At 38.4% G+C, this 22,099-nt stretch overlaps 1 protein-coding gene across 2 annotated transcripts; it reads left to right on the top strand.

Annotated features, from left to right (window-relative positions):
- The first annotated feature begins 26 nt into the window (after positions 1 to 26).
- Positions 27 to 20,729, top strand: dzip1l (DAZ interacting zinc finger protein 1-like). Of its 2 annotated transcripts, none has more exons than XM_082136795.1 (16): positions 27 to 164; positions 3,987 to 4,538; positions 5,097 to 5,181; positions 5,352 to 5,476; positions 6,164 to 6,325; positions 6,520 to 6,648; positions 10,767 to 10,829; positions 10,913 to 11,059; positions 11,532 to 11,562; positions 11,672 to 11,731; positions 11,827 to 11,960; positions 12,246 to 12,435; positions 12,572 to 12,749; positions 12,887 to 13,089; positions 15,970 to 16,103; positions 17,118 to 20,729. In XM_082136795.1, exons 1-16 carry the CDS (start codon positions 150 to 152, stop codon positions 17,262 to 17,264), a joined length of 2,355 nt encoding a protein of 784 aa, XP_081992921.1. In that variant the 5' UTR covers positions 27 to 149; the 3' UTR covers positions 17,265 to 20,729. The 2 variants fall into 2 exon arrangements, with proteins under 2 accessions (XP_081992921.1, XP_081992920.1); XM_082136794.1 differs by lacking the exon at positions 27 to 164 and adding an exon at positions 2,696 to 2,730.
- The last annotated feature ends 1,370 nt before the right edge of the window (positions 20,730 to 22,099 follow it).

Raw genomic sequence — 22,099 nt, 5'->3', positions numbered from 1 at the left:
AGCGCTTCTCTCTTAGCCCCGCCCATCAGCAACAGTTGCCAGCTGTTAACTTCTCTTTTCAATGTTTAGCTAGAAACTTCCATCATGAATTGCTCCGGTTTTCTTCTTTTAATTTATAAACAACTTATAAACTATTGTTGTGACCTTTCATGTTAGAGACAAAGGTAAGTGTCTGAAAACTCTGGGAATTAACTATTACGGTTATTAGTTACTTTTGTGTACAGTGCTATTGCCGTTGTCAACCGTTGATCGCAGAAACTGTTTACACAGGTTATGTCGTTACACATTTATGTCGTTATACTGCTATCGATTTATACCGCTGTACTGTAATTAATAAGGCTACAGATCGGTCAATGACAAATAAGGACATCCGAGATGATCTTTTAAAAAAATCTTGTTTAAATGTCATGTCTCAGTTCTTAGAAATGTGTGTCCATCACTGATCTAACGTTATAAAGATCACCAATGATGTCCATGTTATAGGCTAGTTACAACGTTTAAACCATGTTTTTATTTTATTTATTTTTTTAATGACTGTAAATATGTCAAGTGGAGTAATTAAGTAAAAGTTATTATACTTCGTTTGGATAGGCTACATTTTCCAAAACGTTTTTAAACATATTATTCATGGAAAACACACCCTCACCGGCCACTTTATTAGGTACACCTTGCTAGTACCAGGTTGGACCCCTTTTTGCCTTCAGAACTGCCTTAATTCTTTGTGGCAAAGATTTAACAAGGTGCTGGAAATTTTGGTCCATATTGACATGATAGCATCAAGCATTTGCTGGAGATTTGTCGTCTCACATCCATGATGCAAATCTCCCGTTCCATCATATCCCAAAGTGGATCTATTGGATTGAGATCTGGTGACTCTGGAAGTCATTTGAGTAAAGTGAACTCATTGTCATGTTTAAGAAACCAGTTTAAGATGATCTGAGCTTTGTGACATGGTGCATTATCCTGCTGGAAGCAGCCATCAGAAGATGGTACACTGTGGTCATAAAGAGAGGGATATGGTCAGCAACAATACTCAGGTGGGCTGTGGCATTTAAACAATGCTCAGTTGGTACTAATGTGACCCAAAGTGTGCCAAGACAAATATCCCCAATACTATTACACCACCAGCAGCGACGTTGATACAAGGCAGGAGGGAACCATGCTTTCATGTAGTTTATAATGCCAAATTCTGACCCTACCATCTGAATGTTTCAGCAGAAATCGAGACTCATCAGACCAGGCAACATTTTTCCAATCTTCTATTGTCCAATTTTGGTGAGCTTGTGTGAATTATAGCATCGGTTTCCTGTTGTTAGCTGGCAGGAGTAGCACCTGGTGTGATCTTCTGCTGCTGTAGCTCATCTGCTTCAAGGTTCGACGTGTTTTGCTTTCAGAGATGCTCTTCTGCAGATCTCGGTGGTTGTTTGAGTTACTGTTGCCTTTCTATCAGCTCAAAACACTCTGGCCATTCTCCTCTGACCTCTGGCATCAACAACTGCTGCTCACTGGATATTTTCTCTCTCTTTTTTTTTTTTTTTTTTTTTTTTACCATTCTCTGCAAACCCTAGAGATGGTTGTGTGTGAAAATCCCAGTTAATCAACAGTTTCTGAAATACTGGCACCAGTCTGTCTGGCACCAACAACCATGCCATGTTCAAAGTCACTTAAATCACCTTTCGTACCCATTTTGATGCTCAATTTGAACTTTAGCAGAAAATCTTGTCCATGTCTAAATGCATTGAGTTGCTGCCATGTGATTGGCTAATTAAATATTTGCATCAACAGGCAGTTGAACAGGTGTACCTAATACAAGTGGCCTCTGATATATATCATGATTTTATAAACATGTAGCCTAGGCCTATGGTATTTATCGTGATTTTAAATGCCTTTATGTTTACTTGGGGTTATATTTGACCTGTACAAAATGTTTCTTTTCAATAAAAAGTTTGAAGTAGCCTATGTGACACAGTCATGACTCATGAGTAAGGGTTCCTCACTGTTGTTTGTTTTGGTCACATGACAATAAACTGCATCCTGCATCTTGGTTATGCCACACTGACATTGATCTGATTTTATATTTCCAAACCAAAATACTTTATTGCTTTGCCTATTTTTTCTTAAAAAAATAAAAATAGTATGCCAAACTACCAGCATTTTCTTTAAAAAAAAAAAAATTAAAAAAAATAATTCTGACTTTATTTTATGAATTGAAATAATGTTGATCATAGAAAAAAATGTGTATTCAAGTTTTTTTTTTTTAATTAATTTCATTTGAATGTGTCTTTAACAATGTAGCCTGATAAAGAGAAGGCTTTGTGTTTTAATAAAATATATTTGAAATTCTCTGAAAGTTTTTGATTATATCACATTATCATTATTTGATCCTTTAATTGCTATTAACAGAAGAGGATGCTGATTTTGAATCAATCAATAAGACCCAGAGAAAAGTACTATATATTTACTATTGATTGCCTGATGCAGGTAAATTGCCTGGTAAGCTGCTGAGATTGTGCAGTTAGTTAAGAGTAAGACCAGTGATTTACAGGCGTGGCTGGTTGTCTAGAAACGGGGAAGTGAAATACTATAAGCTGCTTATCAGAGGGGTTGTCTTTTGAGTTGCAGAGAAACGGTTTATTGTTGATATGTAAACTAAGAGGCATCAAACTCAGTTCAGACACTATGACACTGTTTCATAGGAGAGAGATGAACCCTTACCAAGAGCATTTTCAGGTAAACATCCGAACAGATTTGTATAAAGAAACAATATAGACTACAATATAGACTGTTATAAAGAAAATTGCTCTTTAAGAAATAGGAGTTATCGCTCATATACAATACTCACTTAATAGATCTATGTTTGGTTCTGTTGTTATGGCTGATGTAATTAATGTAGGCCTGATATGTCATTGCCAAGACTAATGTATATCATATCTACTGCACAGAGCATAATAAAGGCAATGCATGTATTTCTCTCTTCCGCACACATTATATATGTTTATATTTACCATTTTAATTGAAATTGCCAATGGCTTTAACAGTTGTCATAGAGATGGACTTGGAACAATATGTTGTCTGCCATCTGCAGAAAAGAAAAGTATTTCCTTCACTTGTTATAGCTAAAAGAGGGCATGTGCCTGTGTGTTTGTATATTATGGGAATAATATATCTTTGAGACAGTGGTTCTAAATTGTGTTTTAGAATAGGACAAGAAAAAAAAACATGATCTATTATTCATTTTACTCAGTATTATTTATTATATATATTTTTTAAAAGGAAGGGGCAAAGGTTTTTCTTATAAATTATCTGTTTTAAGCTTTACTGAAAATGTAAACTGCATGTTCTCTCAGCGTTTCAATGTTTTGCCTTCATTTTTCTGTAAAAAATTCTACATTGCTGAATACGTAAAACATTTTAATAGTCAACAATATTATTGTAAATGCCTCAAAGAAAATTAATAAAAAAACAACAAACAGGTGATACTTTGAAACAATGCAATAGCATTGTGTGATGAACAGTCTGAAATGTAAGATGTTTTTCAGTGAAAATCTCACCCTCTGCCTTATGCTAGTCAAATGTTGTTGTTTTTTTATGTTGTGATTTTTTTATGTTTTTGAAAGAAGTCTCGTTCTCTCTCTTTTTAACTTTGATTTTTATTTGAATAGTGGAACACAGAAATATGTATGCAGTTATCTTCATGTTAGTGGTTACCTTCTCAATAGTCCCGAAAGAAAGAGAGACATATAAGAAAAGAAACTAAAAAGAAACAAGGCGGGTTAGAGAAAGAAGTAGCCTATCTTATGCTGACCAAGACTGCATTGTTTGCTAAAATAGTAAAAACAGTAATAGTTTTCCAATTTAAAATAGTTGTTTTTCTAGTTTATTGTATTTTAAAATGTAATTTATTCCTTTGATTCCGATACGCTGATTTGGTTGTCATAGCTAATCTAGAAATACTCTTTGTTTTCTCTCTTTCTCTCCCCATCCAGCCTCTGGTTAGGAATCACCACATTGATTCATCTTTGTATCTCAAACCTTTCACCATGTTGGGCCAGTTCTCCCCCGCTGTGTCCCCCACACCACCCTGGAGCCCAGCACACCAACTTCAGCCCTTCCGCTTCCGCTCACGCACTGAGCCCATAGACTGGAGGCGTCTCTCCGCCCTTGACGTGGACCGTGTTGTGCAAGAGATAGATGTCAGTGTGCTTCAGGACTTTATTATGACCGTAACGTTCTGTGCCGTGGACGGCGAGCGGTGTCCAAACTGCCGTGGGCCTGCTGACCCTTCTTTGATCAAGCTGCTTCGTATGTCTCAGCTGAGCACTGAGTACCTGCTGCACTGCCAGGACTTCCTGAGCGCTCAGCTGTCAGGACTGGAGGAGCGTCTGCAGGGGGCGCTCTCTCTGGTCCAGCGAGGAGAAGAACAACGAGCAGAACTCGAAAAAAATCTGCAGGAAGCCAAGCTGGAGAATCGACGGAGAAAGAAGTTGATCAGCACTCAACAGCTCCTCCTGCAGGCCAGTGCTAATAATTATCACAAGGTGGTACACATAAAGAGCTTTTGAAAATGGTACACTCACATTCAGTACAGATCAAAAGTTTGGGGTCCATAACATTTTTTTGTTACTTTGAAAGAAGTCTCTATGCTCACCAAGGATACGTATATTTGATCAGCAATACAGCAAAAATAATAATATTTTACTATTTTTTGAAATAACTGTTTTCTATTTTCATGTATTTTAAAATGTAATCTATTCCTGTGATTATTATCAATGTTGAAAACAGTTGTGCTACTTAATATTTTTTATGAAAACTGTGATAATTTAATAGAATAATTAATATTAGACAGTTCAAAAGAACAGCATTTATTTGAAATAGAAATCTTTTGTAACATTGTACATGTCTTTATTGTCGTAGTACTGAGCCCAAACTTTAGAATGGTAGTATATCTGTAGGCTAATAAACTCTCTTTTGTTTTGTTTTTTACATTATATTAAGGCGAACTGCCTGTTTCGTGCCTGGTAAGCTGCTGTGATCGTGCTGGATCCTAGTAATCATAAAACCAGTTCTAATTTTTTGATCCCTTTTCCTTGTGAAAGTGCCAGTTCTGTGAAAAATCATTTGTCAACTACTCCTACTTACAAGCACATGTTCAGCGAAGACATCCTGAGGTCACAGATGCAGGTTGGTGAGAAAATGTGTGTCCACTCACTTTTCAAACGAAGTTTCATAAAATTTCAGATATAGGAAGCCAGCACTTTAATTTCACTTGATAAATGTGTTTCTATGATGTGGAAAAATAAATAAAGAATATTTTGTCAACTCAGTATCACTTGTGCATGTGTGTTTCTCAGAGAGGCAGAAAAAGAGGAAAGTCGAACAGATGGAAGATGGGATAGAAGAACTGAAGGAGAGACTGAGAGTGACACAGTTGCAGCTACAGGCAGAGAGAGAAACGGACAGTTTGAGGCGGCAGCATGTGAGTTTGTGTTTGAATCAAGAAGATCCAGCATCACATATAGCTCTAAATCTCTTAAATAACCCCATTTCCTTCTACTGTATGTCTATTTCCAATGGTACTTGCTGAACATTTTAATGTTTTTTTTTTTGTTTTTGTTTTTTTTGACAGTTTAGCAGGCCTTATAGTACAGGAATAGTTCACCTAAAAATTTCCAAGCTGCTCTTTTCAATTACAACGAAAGTGGATGGGGACTTGCAAATTAGCATTTTTGGGCTTTGAATGGCAATATCTGATTGGAATTTGCATTGTATTGTATATCAAAATGTTTATTGGGGGAATTCAAAAGTTTTGTGAGTAAACCCTAAAGCACTGAAATATAATTTTTCCTCCCGGTAATATTGAGCGCCTAAAAGGATGGGAAGAAACACACAAACATTTTGTGAGCAAATGCTACGTTTCTCGCAAAAGTTGCGCAAGTAAACGACAGTTCAAATCAGAGGCTAAAATCAGGCTTGGACATTTTTATTTCCAAATTATGACCATTTTTGATGTAAAAATCATACTAACATTATAAAGGCACCCCAGGAACCAGTATAAAATAATAAAATAATCAAGTTCATGACCCCTTTAAGGACTCCATATAAAATACTAGTTTAAGTAACTTTTTTGTTATAAAAAATAAATTAATTAAATGTATTCTGCCAGGAACATGAAGAGCAGCAAAGGAGAGAACAGTCAGAGAAACAAGTGCTGGAGAGATGGAAAGAAGAGGAGAAAAGAAAATTTCAGCAGGAAATTGGAGAGCTGAGACAATTGTTTCTCCAGGAGTCAAAAGACATGGCAAGCAAGAGCTCATCCATAGAGGCTGTGAGTGTACACAAGTTTAATAAAATGAACATTTGAAAGTGTCACCAGTAGATGGAGACAGATCCTCTGCTATGTATTTCTACCAGCCATTCAATAGAGGAGCTATTGGAAGTAAGATGTTTTTGTATGATGGAAAAGTAGTTTAGTGTTGTTGTAATACTTTTCTATGTTATTTGTCATTGTTTCATCTATAGAAACTGCTGGTGTTGCAGAACAAAGAAGTAGGTCTATTTAACAATGTCAGTTTACAAGAAGAGATTGACCCTGAGAAAGGAATGAGAGAAAACAGAGAGAGAGAGCTGAACGAGATAATGGCAAGGAAGGTAAGATTTATCTCCTTGTTCATTGAGTTATACAATGCATTTTTAAAATGAATGGACATTATTATGCAATGTCCTTTAAACTGGTAAGGAAGGGATTATTCATCTACAAATACTTTAACAACTCTTAGGCAAGTATATATACAGTAAAATATATACATGTATGTATGTATATAATACCCTCACCAGCCACTTTATGAGGTACAACTTGCTAGTACCCTTTTGCCTTCAGAACTGCCTTAATTATTTGTGGCATAGATTCAACAAAGTGCTGAACTTGCACTTAAATCACAGTTCCTCCCCGTGCTGATGCTCAGTTTGAACTTCAGCAGATCGCTCCGGTTACTAACTTAACCTGTGTTCTCTGATTTGTTAACCCTCTGAGGTCTGAGCTGTTTTCTGGGCCTGGAGGTGTTCTGACATGCTCTGACATTTGTGTTTTTTTCTGTTACTAGTGATATTTTCATGGCTAAAGTCTAATTACACTGTATTCAGCACAAACTCTGCTACAATAATATATCAGCAGCATGTATGTAAAAGTTTGTAGTTTTGAGATAATGACATTTATGCGTGGTTTGTGAAAATACAAAAAAAAATTGTCACTGAAATAAGGCCATGAAACCCATACTGATTATTTCTTCACAAGACTTTTGAAAATTGTATGACGTAGCCTAGAATATTTGCTCCAAAACTATGTGAAAATCACCCTGACTGCTCATTCAGATAAGACAATATATTGATTTAAAATTTCTAAGACGTGTTTTGTGTGACAAAGCCATATTCGAAGAGGCGTGATCATCTCATGAATATGTAAGCTTTTAACACCTGAGAAAGACAAAGACACTCCCCTAACTGCCCTATTAGGAGCGATCAGGCCCTGTCATTCAGAGCAACCTTGCACAAAGAATGAGGAGATTTAAAAAAGAATGGCTTTTAGATTGTTTGGATTTATTTACAACACAACATAATCCAAAAATACACAACAAATGACAAAAGAGCACATTGAAAACAATGATCCAAAGACAGAGACCTTTGTGCCATTCCTAAAAACATTGTACATACCATTTCCAAGGTGTTTGATTTTCACTTTACCATGTTCATGTACAGAGACTCATGTGAATGTTGAAGTCAGCAGGACTCAGTTGCATCTGGTCCCTGAAAGAAAAGAAAAAAGTGAACATACTGGTATCAAGAGAAACTAGGCCTGCACGATTTTGGGAATACATTTTAGATTTTTCTGGTTAAAATTGCTTTTTAAAATTCACAGAATACACACACACACACACACACACACACACACACACACACACACACACACACACAAATGTTTCCAACAATATATAATATAAAGAACACCATATTTGTTGTGCCTTGTAGGCATAAGCTATGTGCAGTACTGCATAAAATAATTTTATTTTACAAAGCAGCCTATAAATCTTCCAAAAGATTTCAGTAACAATGCTAGAGAAAAATATATTGATTATCTTATGTTACTTCAAATGTTTCCATTCGTTATGATGATATGAAATGAGATAATAGTAAAAACATAAAGCCTAATGTTTGGTGCATTTTTCCTTTCAAACGCAATCGCGCTCCAAAATATGATACATTCAAACCCACAGCGCGCTCCAAAATATGATACATTCAAACGCCATCGCGCTCCAAAATATTAAACATTATGGGTATACACATCTATGTTTGAGCAGATATCCACAAACAGTATTTAACAGTAAACACGGGTCTAAATAGTATAATATTCACCATATATCTAGCAACAGTTCAACTGCAATGTGAAGTTTATGCAACAATACCATAAACTAATAAGTAAGAATTTCTTACCTTACATCTTTCTTGTCTTCAAATCGCGTTCTTCTTCTTCTGATGTAAATCCAATGTAAGCTCACAGCGCGTCTTCCAAACTCGACGAAAAGCAGAGACTTGTGAAGTGTTTTGGTGTTTTGTGTTTGAGGTAACGAGGGCGTTCGCGTTCCATGTGGAGATTTGCATGTGAATCTCTTTTGCGCGAGTGGGCGTGGCCGAATTAAAAGTAATTAGCAAGCGTTTGAGATACTGGACATCCTGTTGGTTTTATACAAATTACTTAAACACAGAATATTTGTTTTCAGTTTGAATCCGATCATTTAAAAGTACACACTTAAATGTGTATAAAGGTATATGGCTCATAAATGTGTGAGAAGGATTCTCTGAGTTTTGTTTCAGTTTATAGACGTGCTCAAGAAAAAAAAGTTCACCGCGACGGAGAGGCAGAACGCACACCCTGTTTATTTTCTTTATTTTACAAAAGCACAATGTTTTGATTTGATTGTAAGTGGACACATACAAAAGTAGAAATATCACAGATTCTTTTTTTATATTTCTTTTTTCTGTATAACCATAAATGACGGAGTAATTTAAGTTTATTGTACTACAATGTGAAGAAAATCCAGCAAAACGCGGGGGCGCGTTTTCCGACCTCAGAGGGTTAACAGGCACAAACCTATGGCATTTCAGCTCGCCAAAATGTGCGGGGCCGACTGCCTATGATAAGCGTCAGCGTCGACTCGTGTGCAGCTGTATAGCATGATAGAGTACGCAATGCTCATTCCCGTTATCTCAGAGAACCGAGGTTACGTTAGTAACCGGAGCGTTCCCTTTCGAAACGGTCTCTCACATTGCGTGAATCACACTTTGGGGAACAATATACCATGGCGCCATGCTATAAGCACAGAACAGAAGCTGTCCTATGAGCCCAGAAGCATAGGCTAACTTGCGAGGCTCAGGCCACAAGGCTGGAGCCTCAGCAAAGACAGTCCATACCACTATTATGGGTGCAAGACAGTCAAGGCGGACAAGATCCTTGCCTGAAGGGCAGGGACATCCAGGTTATAAAACCTAGCGAAGGTAGACAGCAAAGACCAGTCGGCTGCCGCAAAAATATCCCCAATGGAGACTCTGCTGGACCAAGCCCAGGAGGAGGCCATTCCCCTAGTGGAGTGGGCCCTCATTCCAATGGGGCATTCAGAGCCCACTGAATCATAAGCCAGGGCTTTAGCATCAACTATCCAGGGGACAATCTCAGGGGAGTAGAGAGCACTTTAGGTACGTATCCATGCCTGGGTTTGAAGACAACTTTAAGGTTGTTAGGCCCAATCTCCAAACAGGAAGCGCTCACTGAGAGCACCTGCATGTCGCCCACACACTTGACTGACGCTAAAGCTAGCAATAGGGCTCAAACGGAGGGCATTGAAGGGCCCTAAGGACTGTGACAGGACCTAGATCAGAACAATATGAGGGCAAGGCGGGTTAAATCTCCTGGCTCCCCGCAAGAACTTGACGACTTAGGCTCCTATCACACCAAACGCGTTTTTCAGGTTCGAAAACGCAAGGCGCAGCAGGCGGTAAAACGCGAGACGCCTGAGGGCGCATAAACAGTGCGCAGAACGCTCACTGCCATAGGAAAACAATTGAAAAAAGGCGCCTCTCACTGCAAAAAAACGCGTTAGGTGTGATTGGGGCCAAAGTCATTTCTTCCTACGGACTGTCCGGCCACGAGAGCGTGATTCGCTGCGATGGCCGCCACGTATACTTTGAGCATGGAAGGGGGTAGAAAAAACAACTATCGCGTGTCAATATGTGTAGTGAGTTGGCTCACTTGATTTTTGTTTTGCGCTTCAGAACTTCCTTTAAGGGAACATAGTGAGCATTGGTGCTCCCTGGTTTTCATGGTGCATTGTGGGACATTTTAGGGAGCGAACGTTTTAGTGCACTGTAACAATTTTGCGATTGAGACAGCCCTTAAAATGGCTGACTCTCTGATCAGTGCCCTGACTACTGAACTAGGGAGCTGATTAAGTTGCACCCCATGTCTACATACCTAAATGCATTGAGTTGCTGCCATGTGATTGGCTGATTAGATATTTGCGTTAACGAGCAGTTGAACAGGTGTACCTAATAAACGAACTGTATATGTGATTGTATCGTTATAGAAGGTAAAATATATAAATATATGAGACTTTTCAGTCCACATAGTGCTTGCATTTTTTTTATATTTTTTAAAATATATATTTTTTATATTTAATTATTCATGTTCCGTTTTTGTTTTGTTTGTTTTTTTCATTCAGAAGAGTGAATGGAAGAATAAATACCAGGAAGCACAGAACAGACACCAGCAGAAGCAAGAGGAGGCAAGTCTTTCTGGTAATGCACTGTCTTGGCAGCATTTTGAAATCATCTCATCACGTCTGTGATTTGTATGTGTATGTCACAGCTGAAGAGAGAGAATTCCAGGCTTCTGGAGGCCTTGTCTGTAGAGAAAAACTCTGGCTCCAGTTTGAAGAAACTTCAGCAGCAGGTTGTCGCTCTCTCTTCTCAGTTGAGCCAGAAGGACAGACTCATCAAATCGCTGGAGGATAAGGTTGGTTATTTACTTTACAATCACAAGCAGTGGAAGAAAGTGAGCAATAATTTCATGCAATTGTCAGAAATAGTTTCCTTAAAGGTAACGTTCCACTAGGGGCACCAAACATAATTGCAAAAATAATGTTTCCAGATTCCAAAGGTTTCCCCAAACTGACCTACTAGCCCTCCTGCTTCACATCCCAAGTTTATTGCAGTTTTTTACAAAAAGTTTATTGCAGGCCATCCTGTAAAAAGAAGCACCACAGTGCTTACACTTAGGACAACCTTCAAATTTATCTCATATTAACCTGTGATATTATTTTAAAGGTATTTTAATGATTTTCACATAAAAAAATTGCACACTTTACCTTTAACTATATTAATTAATAATTAGATTATTAAAGTGATTGTAGTTATTGTAAAATTATCTGCTGATGTCTTGATTCTTAAACACTAATTATCTTTCTAATTGATGCTTTATCGCACAGATTAAAAAACGGTCGGTCATTCCAGTCTCAGGTAATGAATTATATCTATGTGGACTTACTCATTGCTTGATTCAATAAAATATTGTTGCTTTGAATTAAGTTTAATCTGGTTTGGCCCATTTTTCTCTCTCATTTGGTAGTTCCACTGGTTTCTCAGAATGTCCAAGATTCTCCTGAGGAGCTAGAGGAGGAAGGGGAGAGTATGTGATTCAGATGTTTCTAACTACAGTATACTGTATGCATACACCAATCATGCCATTATGTATTTAAAGCAAACTTGTGCATGCACCTCCAGGCCTGGATGATTCAGATGAACCCCAGTGGAAGGTTCTAAAGTTACACAAAGGAAAGCCAGAGCTGATGAGAGAGTCTAGACCCATTCTAGAAGAATCACTGGAGGAAAAACTGGAGAATATGGGACTGCGGAAGGTAGAAACATTGCTGACACAAATATTTACATTTGACATGTGGCAAAATGGAGTAAAAATTGTAAATGGAACAGTTTTTTTTAGGAAATACATGATTTAATTCAAACTGTAAGATTCATAGTCTTATCCCGACACACAAACCGAATAATAAAGTAAAGAACTCGTCTGTTGCGAGTTTCCTGTTTCCTGACAGAAAAAAAAAAAGGTTAATTTTGGACCATGGACACATGAATATTATGTAATTCAAAAACATTGCTTAGTGGTTAAAGTGATTATGTTTTGGCAGGGTACCAAGGGCATCTCTAAGCAAACATTTAAGAGTCTGAGTGTTCTGTTGACTGGTCAGCGGCAGCAGAGATATAGACAGCAGCCAGACCTTCAAAACCATAGAGACAACTTGGTACATGAGGTCACCAGGCGAGTGAAAAGCCTACAGAAGAGCCAGGGGCAATTAACACCCAGCACTTCGAAACAGAGTGAGCAGAAGTGTTATTTATCATGCCACCACACTACCCATATTCATACATCCTGCTTATCTTCTTTCATATCATGTTCTCTTTGATTGCTACTCATCTGAACCAAGATTAGTCAATCTTGTATATTTGTTTTTAGGGGGAAAGAGAAATTCAACCCCAGTGAAGGAAAAAAGGCTCCGATCTAGTGAGGGCTCAAAGCCGTCCATTCAGAAAGCCAAGAGACTACAGCCAAAAGCACTTATTCCAACACCCTCCCCACGCTCCAATGCACCATCTCAGATTCAGACTCCAAAAACACAGCAAAAAAAGAACAGGTAATCTATTTTTTACAATTGGAAAACGTTCAGACTACTCGGGGACAAATGAAAATTAAAACATGAAATAGAATTGTGAAAGGCCAAGCAGCTTTTAGCTTAATATCAGTCTTTAATGAGTATATTTCTCTCTTCAGCACACCACCTTTCAGTTCAGATGAGAATGAGACAGTTGAGAACAGTGCCTTTGTTACCAGCTCACGGGCCAAGCCTTCCACCTCTGTCCGCCTTGTTCAATCAGGATCACTGATTAACCCAACAGCTGAGCCTGATTGGACAGATAGTGAGCCTTCAGAGGCTGCAGACACACCCAAACTCCACAAAACTCCCAATCCACATGGTGAGCAAATACCAAATTCCTATACATATTTGATTTATTTTAATCACAACAAGACCATTTGGAACTAGTCTGAATATTGAATATATTTAATATATACAAATGATGTATATGATCACCGCTCCCTGACATGTATATAAATGTGCAAATCATTTGGCTAAAATAGAGTTCTGCAGTGATGTATTTTTGTAGGCCAACCTGGAAGTTAGCATCACCCTGGTTCCCCTAAAAAATAAAAAATAAAGGAAATTTCTAATGGCTTTTGGATTATTGCAGAAAAAAGACCTATGTCTAACAACTTTTGTTTTAATTTTGAAGCCTAAATACAATCGCCAGAAGTAAAAAGCTAAACGTAGGCTGTAAACAAAGTATATCACGGTCGCATGACTTTGGCATCACCACTATAGACTGTAAAAAAGATGGACGACGCCCCTTCGCTCTCTTCCATTGTTGAGAACTGAAGCCGCCAGTGTCCCAATATGGCGCTGACATCTTGGGACTTGAGTCTGCGCTGTAGCGATCTCGGGACCAGACCTGCACAGTAGTGAGCAGTAGGGCTGAACGATATTCTGTTTTAACATCGACATCGCGATGTGCGCATGAGCGATAGTCACATCGCCGGAACATGCAATGTGAAGGGTAGTAGCACCCATGGTGTATTAAAAGAACGGTAGCACACAGTAAACACGAGTTTGTTGTATGGCTTGTTGCTGCGGTGACATTCCGCGTTCCTGCACAGTGATTGGTTCGCTGTGCCGCTGCTCACCGCTCACAGCCAACATTCACTGGCAATCCTATAGCTAAAAATGGGCGACGAAGAGGATCTGCCGCAAAAAAATGATGATTTCGTACCAAAAAAAAGTCAAAATCTATTTTGGCTACAAAAAGGTGGATGTTGACTAAAAAGAGGTAGGCCTACTTTGCCTGGAGTGTTGTAAAATGGTGGATGGTTGTCTTTTTAAAAAAGTCTTTTGTCTTTTATTTTTCGTGTTCGCATTTATGAGGAAAAAACATTAAACATAAAAACATCCATTACGGATGCAACGCTCTGAAAGCGGCACTAAAAGACTGCTTTAAAACTTTCACAGAGACCTCAAACAGAAAGCACAAAGCCTTTCTTTAAAACGAATTTCGTTTTGTATTAATTGTATCTTAATTTTAATCAGTGTTTCATTATCCAATTTCCTGGATTTAATAAATAAAAAGTAAATATAGCAGACAATAAATAATCACGACACGGAGGCGCCAGCGACTGAACAGGTGGAGCAAGGTAGCTTATATATCTATCTAAATATATCTATTATCTACAGAAATCTCTACTTTTAAACATAACCATTCAAAACAAAATAAAACTGTATGAAATGTGCATTTCTCTCCGGCGTGTTCACTAACGTTACTGCGAAGATCGCGAGTCAGTATCATCAGTATCGAGAGAGAATACGATTTTGTTTAACTTATTTTGAGGAATTATAGCCTAATGAACAAACAAACATCTGTTAAGAGCGCCGCCACGTTGGATTGCGTAGAACGTTCACCGAATTCTTACAGAAATATGTTCTAATTTTGGAATAAAATAGCCTATTAAGTTACCTTTTTGTCACTTGTAATGAAGCTTGTTTATTAGTTAAATTATTAATATCATGGAATGGTAATTATTGACTTTAGCCTGGATTGATGGCTCGGAATATCGCAATCTATATCGTTGGGGAAAAAATATCGCAATGTATTTTTTTTTCCAATATTGTGCAGCCATAGTGAGCAGGAATTAAAGTCGCGAAATCAATGCCCCGCCCTCACTCTCGCAGAATGCACTCTCCCTGCACTTTTTAAAGTGGCCTATGTCAGCTCCGTTCTGCTCCAATTTTGATGTCTGTTGATTGCAGTACGACAAGAGGCTTGTTAAAATAAAGTAAATACAATCTCCTCCGTTACACCACCGTTTTTATAGCATGATGTAACTAACTAAAAACAAACTTATTTTAAAAACAGACACTTTAACTTACATCAGCGTGATTAAAAACGACAGCAAATGACAGAAACCACCTTTGGAAAAAATATATTTGAATTGTAATTTAATTGTTTAGTTGGTCTCATGTCCCGTTGTATAACACGGGGAGGCAGGATTTATGACCTATACTAGGACCAGTCACCGTGGGTGATCGAGACGTTTCGGCTTCACTTTTCAGGGCTTGTGCGGCACGCTTGATCACCACCATTAAGCTCTTTTAAAAGAAAACAAAAATTCCCTGAAAGTTTGAGTTAGATTGGTTTGCAAGAGCACAATTATAAAAAGCAGACTAGTGAGTAGATGAGTTTACCTGTTCTGCATGATGACGTTTAATGTCCCTGAAAACGTATGTAATCCCATTTAACCACTTGTTAACAACCCACCTTTTTCAAAACAAGTAAAAGCTTTAAAAAAATCATAAGATGGTATTACTGATGTATTTCATGTTGTGAAATAAAAATGTTAAAATGTATTGAGTTTGTATTAACCACGGACCTTATTTCAGGCATTTAACCAAAAACCCGTTCAAAAAACCTATTGACTTCAGGATGATGGAACCAAAAGTGCTAAAATGCTAGCTCGCTTTTTGGGTTTTGGCTTACAAAAATGTATCATCATTGCAACACTCTTTAACAAAAGAATATACTTTTTTTTTTTTAAATGCCAACTATAGAAATGTGTATTTAAATTCTATATTTTATCATATTTAATCACCTTTTGTGGACCAGGGTGAAATTTCTTTGAATTTCTTTGCAGTAAATTCCTTCCTGTCATTTCAGTTTAATGTCTTGTGGGATGTGGAGAATTCAGTTTAATTATAGTTTAGTCTTACATTACATTATTAGTCAGTTAACATGAATGGTTTATGATTGCAGGTTCTGTTGTCCAAACACTGACAAGAAGTTTGGAAAGACAGCTAAGCACACCAGTCAAAAAGCCTGTAGGCGGGACTAGAGTTCTGCCACCATCCAGCCCCTCCCCTCGCCCTGCCATTGTAAAACAGAGAGCGGTAAAAAAAAATACCTATTGAAGTCTTGCAGCAGAAATATAATTTGTTTTTGAAAATTGGGTCTCATTCACTAAACATGCATACGCACAAATTTGTGCGTGAATTCTGCTTACGAATGTTTTCATGAACAAATCATAATCCATCAATAAATTCCATTCTAAAGTTTATTCTAAATTTGCAAAAAAATTAAGAAAAACTGAAACCACTCATATGCAAAAATCACATATTATTGGTGGCCTAATAAACATGTTAAGATGAAATTTTAAACATAGATATAGATATTAAATATGTCATCACATATACTGCATGCTGACTGGTCCACCAACTCAGAGCCGAATTCGAACCGGGGTCTCCGGTGTGGGAGGCGGGCGCGCCAACAATGACGCTAAAGACTGCGCCTCTTGAGGCCAGGGGAGTGAGGTTTACACGAATCGCACAGGGTTTTTATGGCCGATTTTAACATGTAGAATCAGCGTCGGGCCGTCGGTGACAGAGAGAACTCTGATTGGCTGTTCAGTTTAGCGAACAAGTCAGTGCATGAGAATAAGAGCAAAAGTGATAAAATCAAGCAAAGAAATCATGACGGCAAAGACAGAAGGCTGTTCTAATTTTACGCCATCTTACCTGAGCATTCCACTGCGCAAATATTTTCATAATAACATGAGCTGAGTGGAATAAAGAACATGATCAGCATGATTGATATTCAAAACGGTAAGCAAGCGCTGCTTTGTTTATGGTTTGTATACCTGCAGTCTTAGTTTTGCTTTGCCTTTTTCAAATGAAGAATGTAGATTAATATATCTGCTTAAATAGACAGTTGTTAAGTGAGGTGTACACGCACATCTCTTACTTGACTACGTCCGTTACATAAGCATGTGTTTTGAATTAGGCGTAAAGTTTTCGTGAGAAGTTCAAATGTGTATATAAATACAAAGTGTATGCAATTACTAGTGAATGAGACCCATTGTCTTTAGTATTGGATTGAATGGCTTTGTATTATACCTTTCTTTCTAGCTGTCTGATGAAGATAGTGATTTCGAGCTGTCCTCCATAGAAGAGCTCACAGCAAACCGTGCAAGAGTACGCAAAAGTTCAGAGGTCGGCGGAACCTCGGGCACCAGTGCATGGAGTTCTGCGGCCAGTAAACCAGGAGCGTGGTGATGATGTGTGAAGTGACCTGTCAAATAAATGCAGACTCGTATATAATTTACAATTTTTTTTTTTTTTTTGCATTATCATAAGTGTACATTCAAATTGTAGCCTAAAATATCAGCCATTATTTGTTTGCGTGCTGTAGTATAACCTTCAGACACTTTGTTTTTATAAACTGTGCACTTGATAGTGACAAACGTAGTCCAAGACACATTTATTTTTAGCATTTAATTTTTAGCAGCCAAGCAGGAAGTAGTACACATTTTCAATTAGCTTTTTATATACAGTAAACTACCTTTTTTTTCAAATACCTTCAATAAATATATGGTTGCTGTATTGGTGAAAATGAAAACATTACTCATGACCATATGAAACATAATTTAAACAAAATCAGGTTAATAAATGTCTGAAGGCCCATTCACTCCAAGAATGGTAACTATAACTTTGTTTATTAGAAGTGTGCTACAGTTATGTTGTCTGCCGCTTTAAATGCTTGTTCTCTTTAAAGTCAGGTGGATTCTGATTGGCTGTCAATTTGTTTTTTGCTCATCACCTAAAAAAAAGAAAAAAAAGAAAAGCATTTTGCAACTATATAGTTCTTCATTTTTCATATTTTAAAGCAAGGCATGATCATAATTATAAGTATGCTTATAGCCGTAGAAGTAACAATGCAAAGTAAAACAGTAGCTAATGAGAAAATATTTCAAAGTAATGTTTGCCATGTGTGATGGTGAAACATGATAGTTTGCAACAAGTGAGGTGGCTTTAAGTTCTGACCAAATAAGCAACCATGCAGGCTACAGTTGCCGCAATAGCCTGGCTGCATGTTCTTATCTCTCGGGCAACAGAGTTGGGTTCCTTGCCATTCTTATCAGCACACATTCATCTCAGAATGAGATTAAATGTTGAATCGCACCCCTCTCCGTTTCTCACCCGGCAACGCACAACCTGCCTTCCTACCCGCTCTTTCAGCAGCGGCCTGGCGATTGTTTGTCCTATTTTACACCGTGACCTAGAATGGCTTGCATCCTCATAAAGAGACATAAAGGTTTCTGGCCTTTAAATTCTGTCTGTGCCTCTGAGCTCTGATAGCCTGAGCTGCTGCAATTATTGTGGGCCCTCCATTAGTGAAGTCTCGGAGAAAAGAACCCAAGCCGTGCAGTGTTGGCGAAGATGAAAGACTCTCCAGGGAAAATGGTGACAAATAGGGTGCCATTTACAGCCTTTTACCCATGGTTACCTGTCTTACTTCCTCTGTAACTCTTCTTCACTATCCACTAGATTGATGCCTAGTTGCTATTACAGCTCAGCTGTCACTAGAGGGCGCAGAGTGTACAGAATAAGCAGCTTGTATCGCAGCAGGAAACAAATTTGCAGAGCACTTGATAAGAGTGTTTCTTTTCATTCTCTTTTCATTCTCCGAAGCCCCAAGCGGAAACAGTTTGTTTGTACTTCTCAACAGGCCTTGAGGATTTCGCACTGAATGTGGGCCAGTCAAGAAGAGGACAATTAGGATTTTTACCCACATTTCACACTTGAAATAAGTGTTGAAACAGCCAATCCATAGTTCCTCACAATCTTCTGTGTCCTTGTTCTTTATCTTCTGTCCATCCCGAAGCTCCATAATGCCAGTGCTGCCGCTTTCAGCTGACAGACAGAGGATTTCAAATCCTCCAAGATGAATGCCCGGGGGCCCGGCTTCAATGAGCAGCATCCACTAATACGCAACACCAAGCAGACGAAACAACATCCAGCACGGCTCTCGCGGAAAGACCGGGAAATGGCAAATTCAAGTGACATTGAAATAGTTTTTTGTTCTAACACAGAGGAAACACAGATGCTAGAAACTGACATGGTCCCATCGGTGCTGGAAACGGCGGGCTTAGGTTCTCCACACTGGTGGAAAATAAAGACCTTTTCTCTATTACCGATAGCCGCATTTAATGTGTTGACCCCCGGGTCAGAGTCCCGTGGATAGTGAGGTCACAGGGTGAATTTATTTAAGCTGTGTGGATTTTCATCTTTACTATAGGAAACGTAAACTCACCCAAGAGATTGGCAATTGGATTTTATTGTCCAAATAACTTGCAAACACACTCATAAGTGTGGTCTGGAGCTGCTCTCCGTCACGCACGAATGAAGAATCACTTGACAACACACTGAGTTGAGGGTGGAGATTCCTCCAGGAAAGCAGAGGTCCCCTGCAATTGAAGGATGGGCACAAACTTTTGCTGATTCCAGAGCAATTAACCAATCAGGTCTGGCAATATGGTGTGACAGAGTGAGCACATCACGGGCCGCTGCGACTCACATCCGTTATGCATTGAGACTGGCCAGATCTAAATTAGAGAGCCAATTAACTCTGCTAATAGCCCTCTCCAATTTAATCTGGGAGACAATGGGGGATTGAAGACGATGCTTTATTAAAGACGGGAGCTCACACAATATCCTTTTTCTGCTACGATTCGGAGGGCCTCCACTCACTGCCTTGTTTTTGCTTCAATTAGCCCACCGCCTCCCATGATTAAGTGCCTATAATTATTTTTCAATTAAGGCTTTGATCTGCAGTGTACTGTATACAGCTTCTTGGCACGACAGGAAGAATGAGGATGAGACAGTGAATTTGTTCCCTTTCTGTTTGCCGTTGATGGGGGTGCGGGAGAGATTATGTTTGCAGCGAGGAGGACCCTCTGGGATGGACACTTCCTCTACGCAAAAGCTGATGAAAGCGCAGCTCGGATTTATGATGGGCTTTAAAGTTGGCGTTTCCTGAAATTTCCAGGTTTGAGTTTGTTCAGGAATATGAATTATGCTAATAAGAGGATGTAGCTTGGTGGTATAGCGCACATGGCGCGCAAATTGCAGGTCCTGGTTCAATCCCTGGCATCTCCATCACAATACTCACAACTTCCAGTAAATTGGACTATCCCGATTAGCAACTAATCCTGAATACACAGCACTTGCAAACTGCAGCAGTGAAGGTGATGTAACTCACTGGAAAGGTTGATGCTTTGAACTTTAAATCGCTTTGGGTAAATTTTGCGTTAAATGACAAGTGACCAATAAGTGTGTGAAGATTTTGGACCAATGAAAAATAGCTTCTGGTCTCTGAAAAATTAAAGATGCAAAAATCTTAAGGAAAATCTTGTGAACATGCAATGTGATTTATATGTTATTTGCACAAATGTATTACTTGGATACATAGTGCATTTAATCATGTTATCATTTCCTATACATTTATATAGGCTATCTTTCTTTTGCCATATAATTGATGTGGTATGATTTTTGCCATGTAAAATGTACAAAAATATCATGTCTCCCAAATAATATTAAGCATCATGTGTTAAAATAATTGTATATTTAATATTTTACTTAAGTACATGTTGACTACTAAATTTAAAGAACAAAGCTATACTATTCTACTAATATAGTACTAGTTGGTTTCAAATGCCTGATGAGACAATGCAATAAAGTGTTCAGTTCTAAACACAAGAAACCAAGACAATTTGCGGTCTTGATTGTTGGGTTTATGCATCTATATAAAAACACTGGACAGTGTTAGTTTTATGCAACAGTGCTCTTTACCAGTTTCACACACAAAAATACATTATAAAATATTAGAACCCCCACACTTCATTGAAATGCAAACACATTGAAATCAATACACATCTGTAATAAAAAATAAAAATAAAACATATTTCCCAACACTTTAGTGACTTAATCACATATTTATAAAAAAAATATTTAGTTGCTACCTGCCTCAACAGTCCTCCACTGAATTCTCTTTAAACTGGGTCAAAGCGTTTTAAGCTTGTCCACTTCCAGAGGTAGTCGAAAACACCTCAGACTGGATTGCTTTCGTAGTGTAGATGCTCATGTGGTCCAATGCCTCTGAACAGCCACAAAAGACCGCCTACTGCCTTAATGCATAAACATTATGGGAAGCGTGCTAGCCAGACGCGATTTCAGATTTGTCGGCTAAAGACGAAAAACTTACCAAGCACAATGTTCTCTCACCATTCCTGATTTCTAACCCGCACTCACTGCGTTTGGCTTGATCTTGCGGCTGTCAGATCAGAAACAAAAGCTGCCACTGTCCGTTTGTTTTTCTGTCGTCTTCGGTTGCGTTCAGATATTAATTGCGTGAGCTTATTTTTCCACTAAATCAAAAGATCTGAATAAGCTCATATATTTACCCTCCCCTCGTAGAAATCAGGAAAAAAGTGGTTGAAAGTGGACAAAAGAGACGGATTAAAACACGGCCCCTGGGCCAAATTTACTAACAGCTTGCGCCAGTGCAACCTACTGACAGGATTTACTAAAAACACTCAGTGAAAAATTTGCGCTGAAAAGGCGTAAACACGTGAATCCACGATGGTTTCCCTTTCAGATGCAAAATTTATGGGAGGGATGTATTTAAATGAATCACGCAAGGTGATTTAAGGTTTGCACTCGTCAATGTACTGGTGTTTGCGCCATTATTTACCGCCCAAAAAAAGCACGTCTTAAATACCAGACACTACCTGGTAGATTGCGTTGGTCATAATGGAAATGAGCTGATGGAGTCTGTGTTCTTTAATTTGCTCGTTGTCTGTAGATCACACGCAGAACTTTCCAATCCCATCAGCGCTGTTTTGAAATTGCGCTCACTTTAATTTGCCCTTTTTAGTAAATCTGCCCCCAGTTGTAAACGGGCGTTTTCCTCGTTTACCTGTGATCCGATTGACCAAAACGCATCTTAATACCAGGTTTAAACAAGGCCTGAGTTAAAAGTGTATGTCCTCCACACCTCCACACTAAGGCAGTCCACACATTCATGGGTATTTTTATAAACTGAGTTTTTC

This window comes from Leuciscus leuciscus (assembly GCF_965113295.1).
Source record: "Leuciscus leuciscus genome assembly, chromosome: 14".
NCBI classification, from domain to species: Eukaryota; Metazoa; Chordata; class Actinopteri; order Cypriniformes; family Leuciscidae; genus Leuciscus; species Leuciscus leuciscus.
Note: the sequence above shows the minus strand (reverse complement) of the source record. Positions and strands in the feature narration are given on the sequence as shown.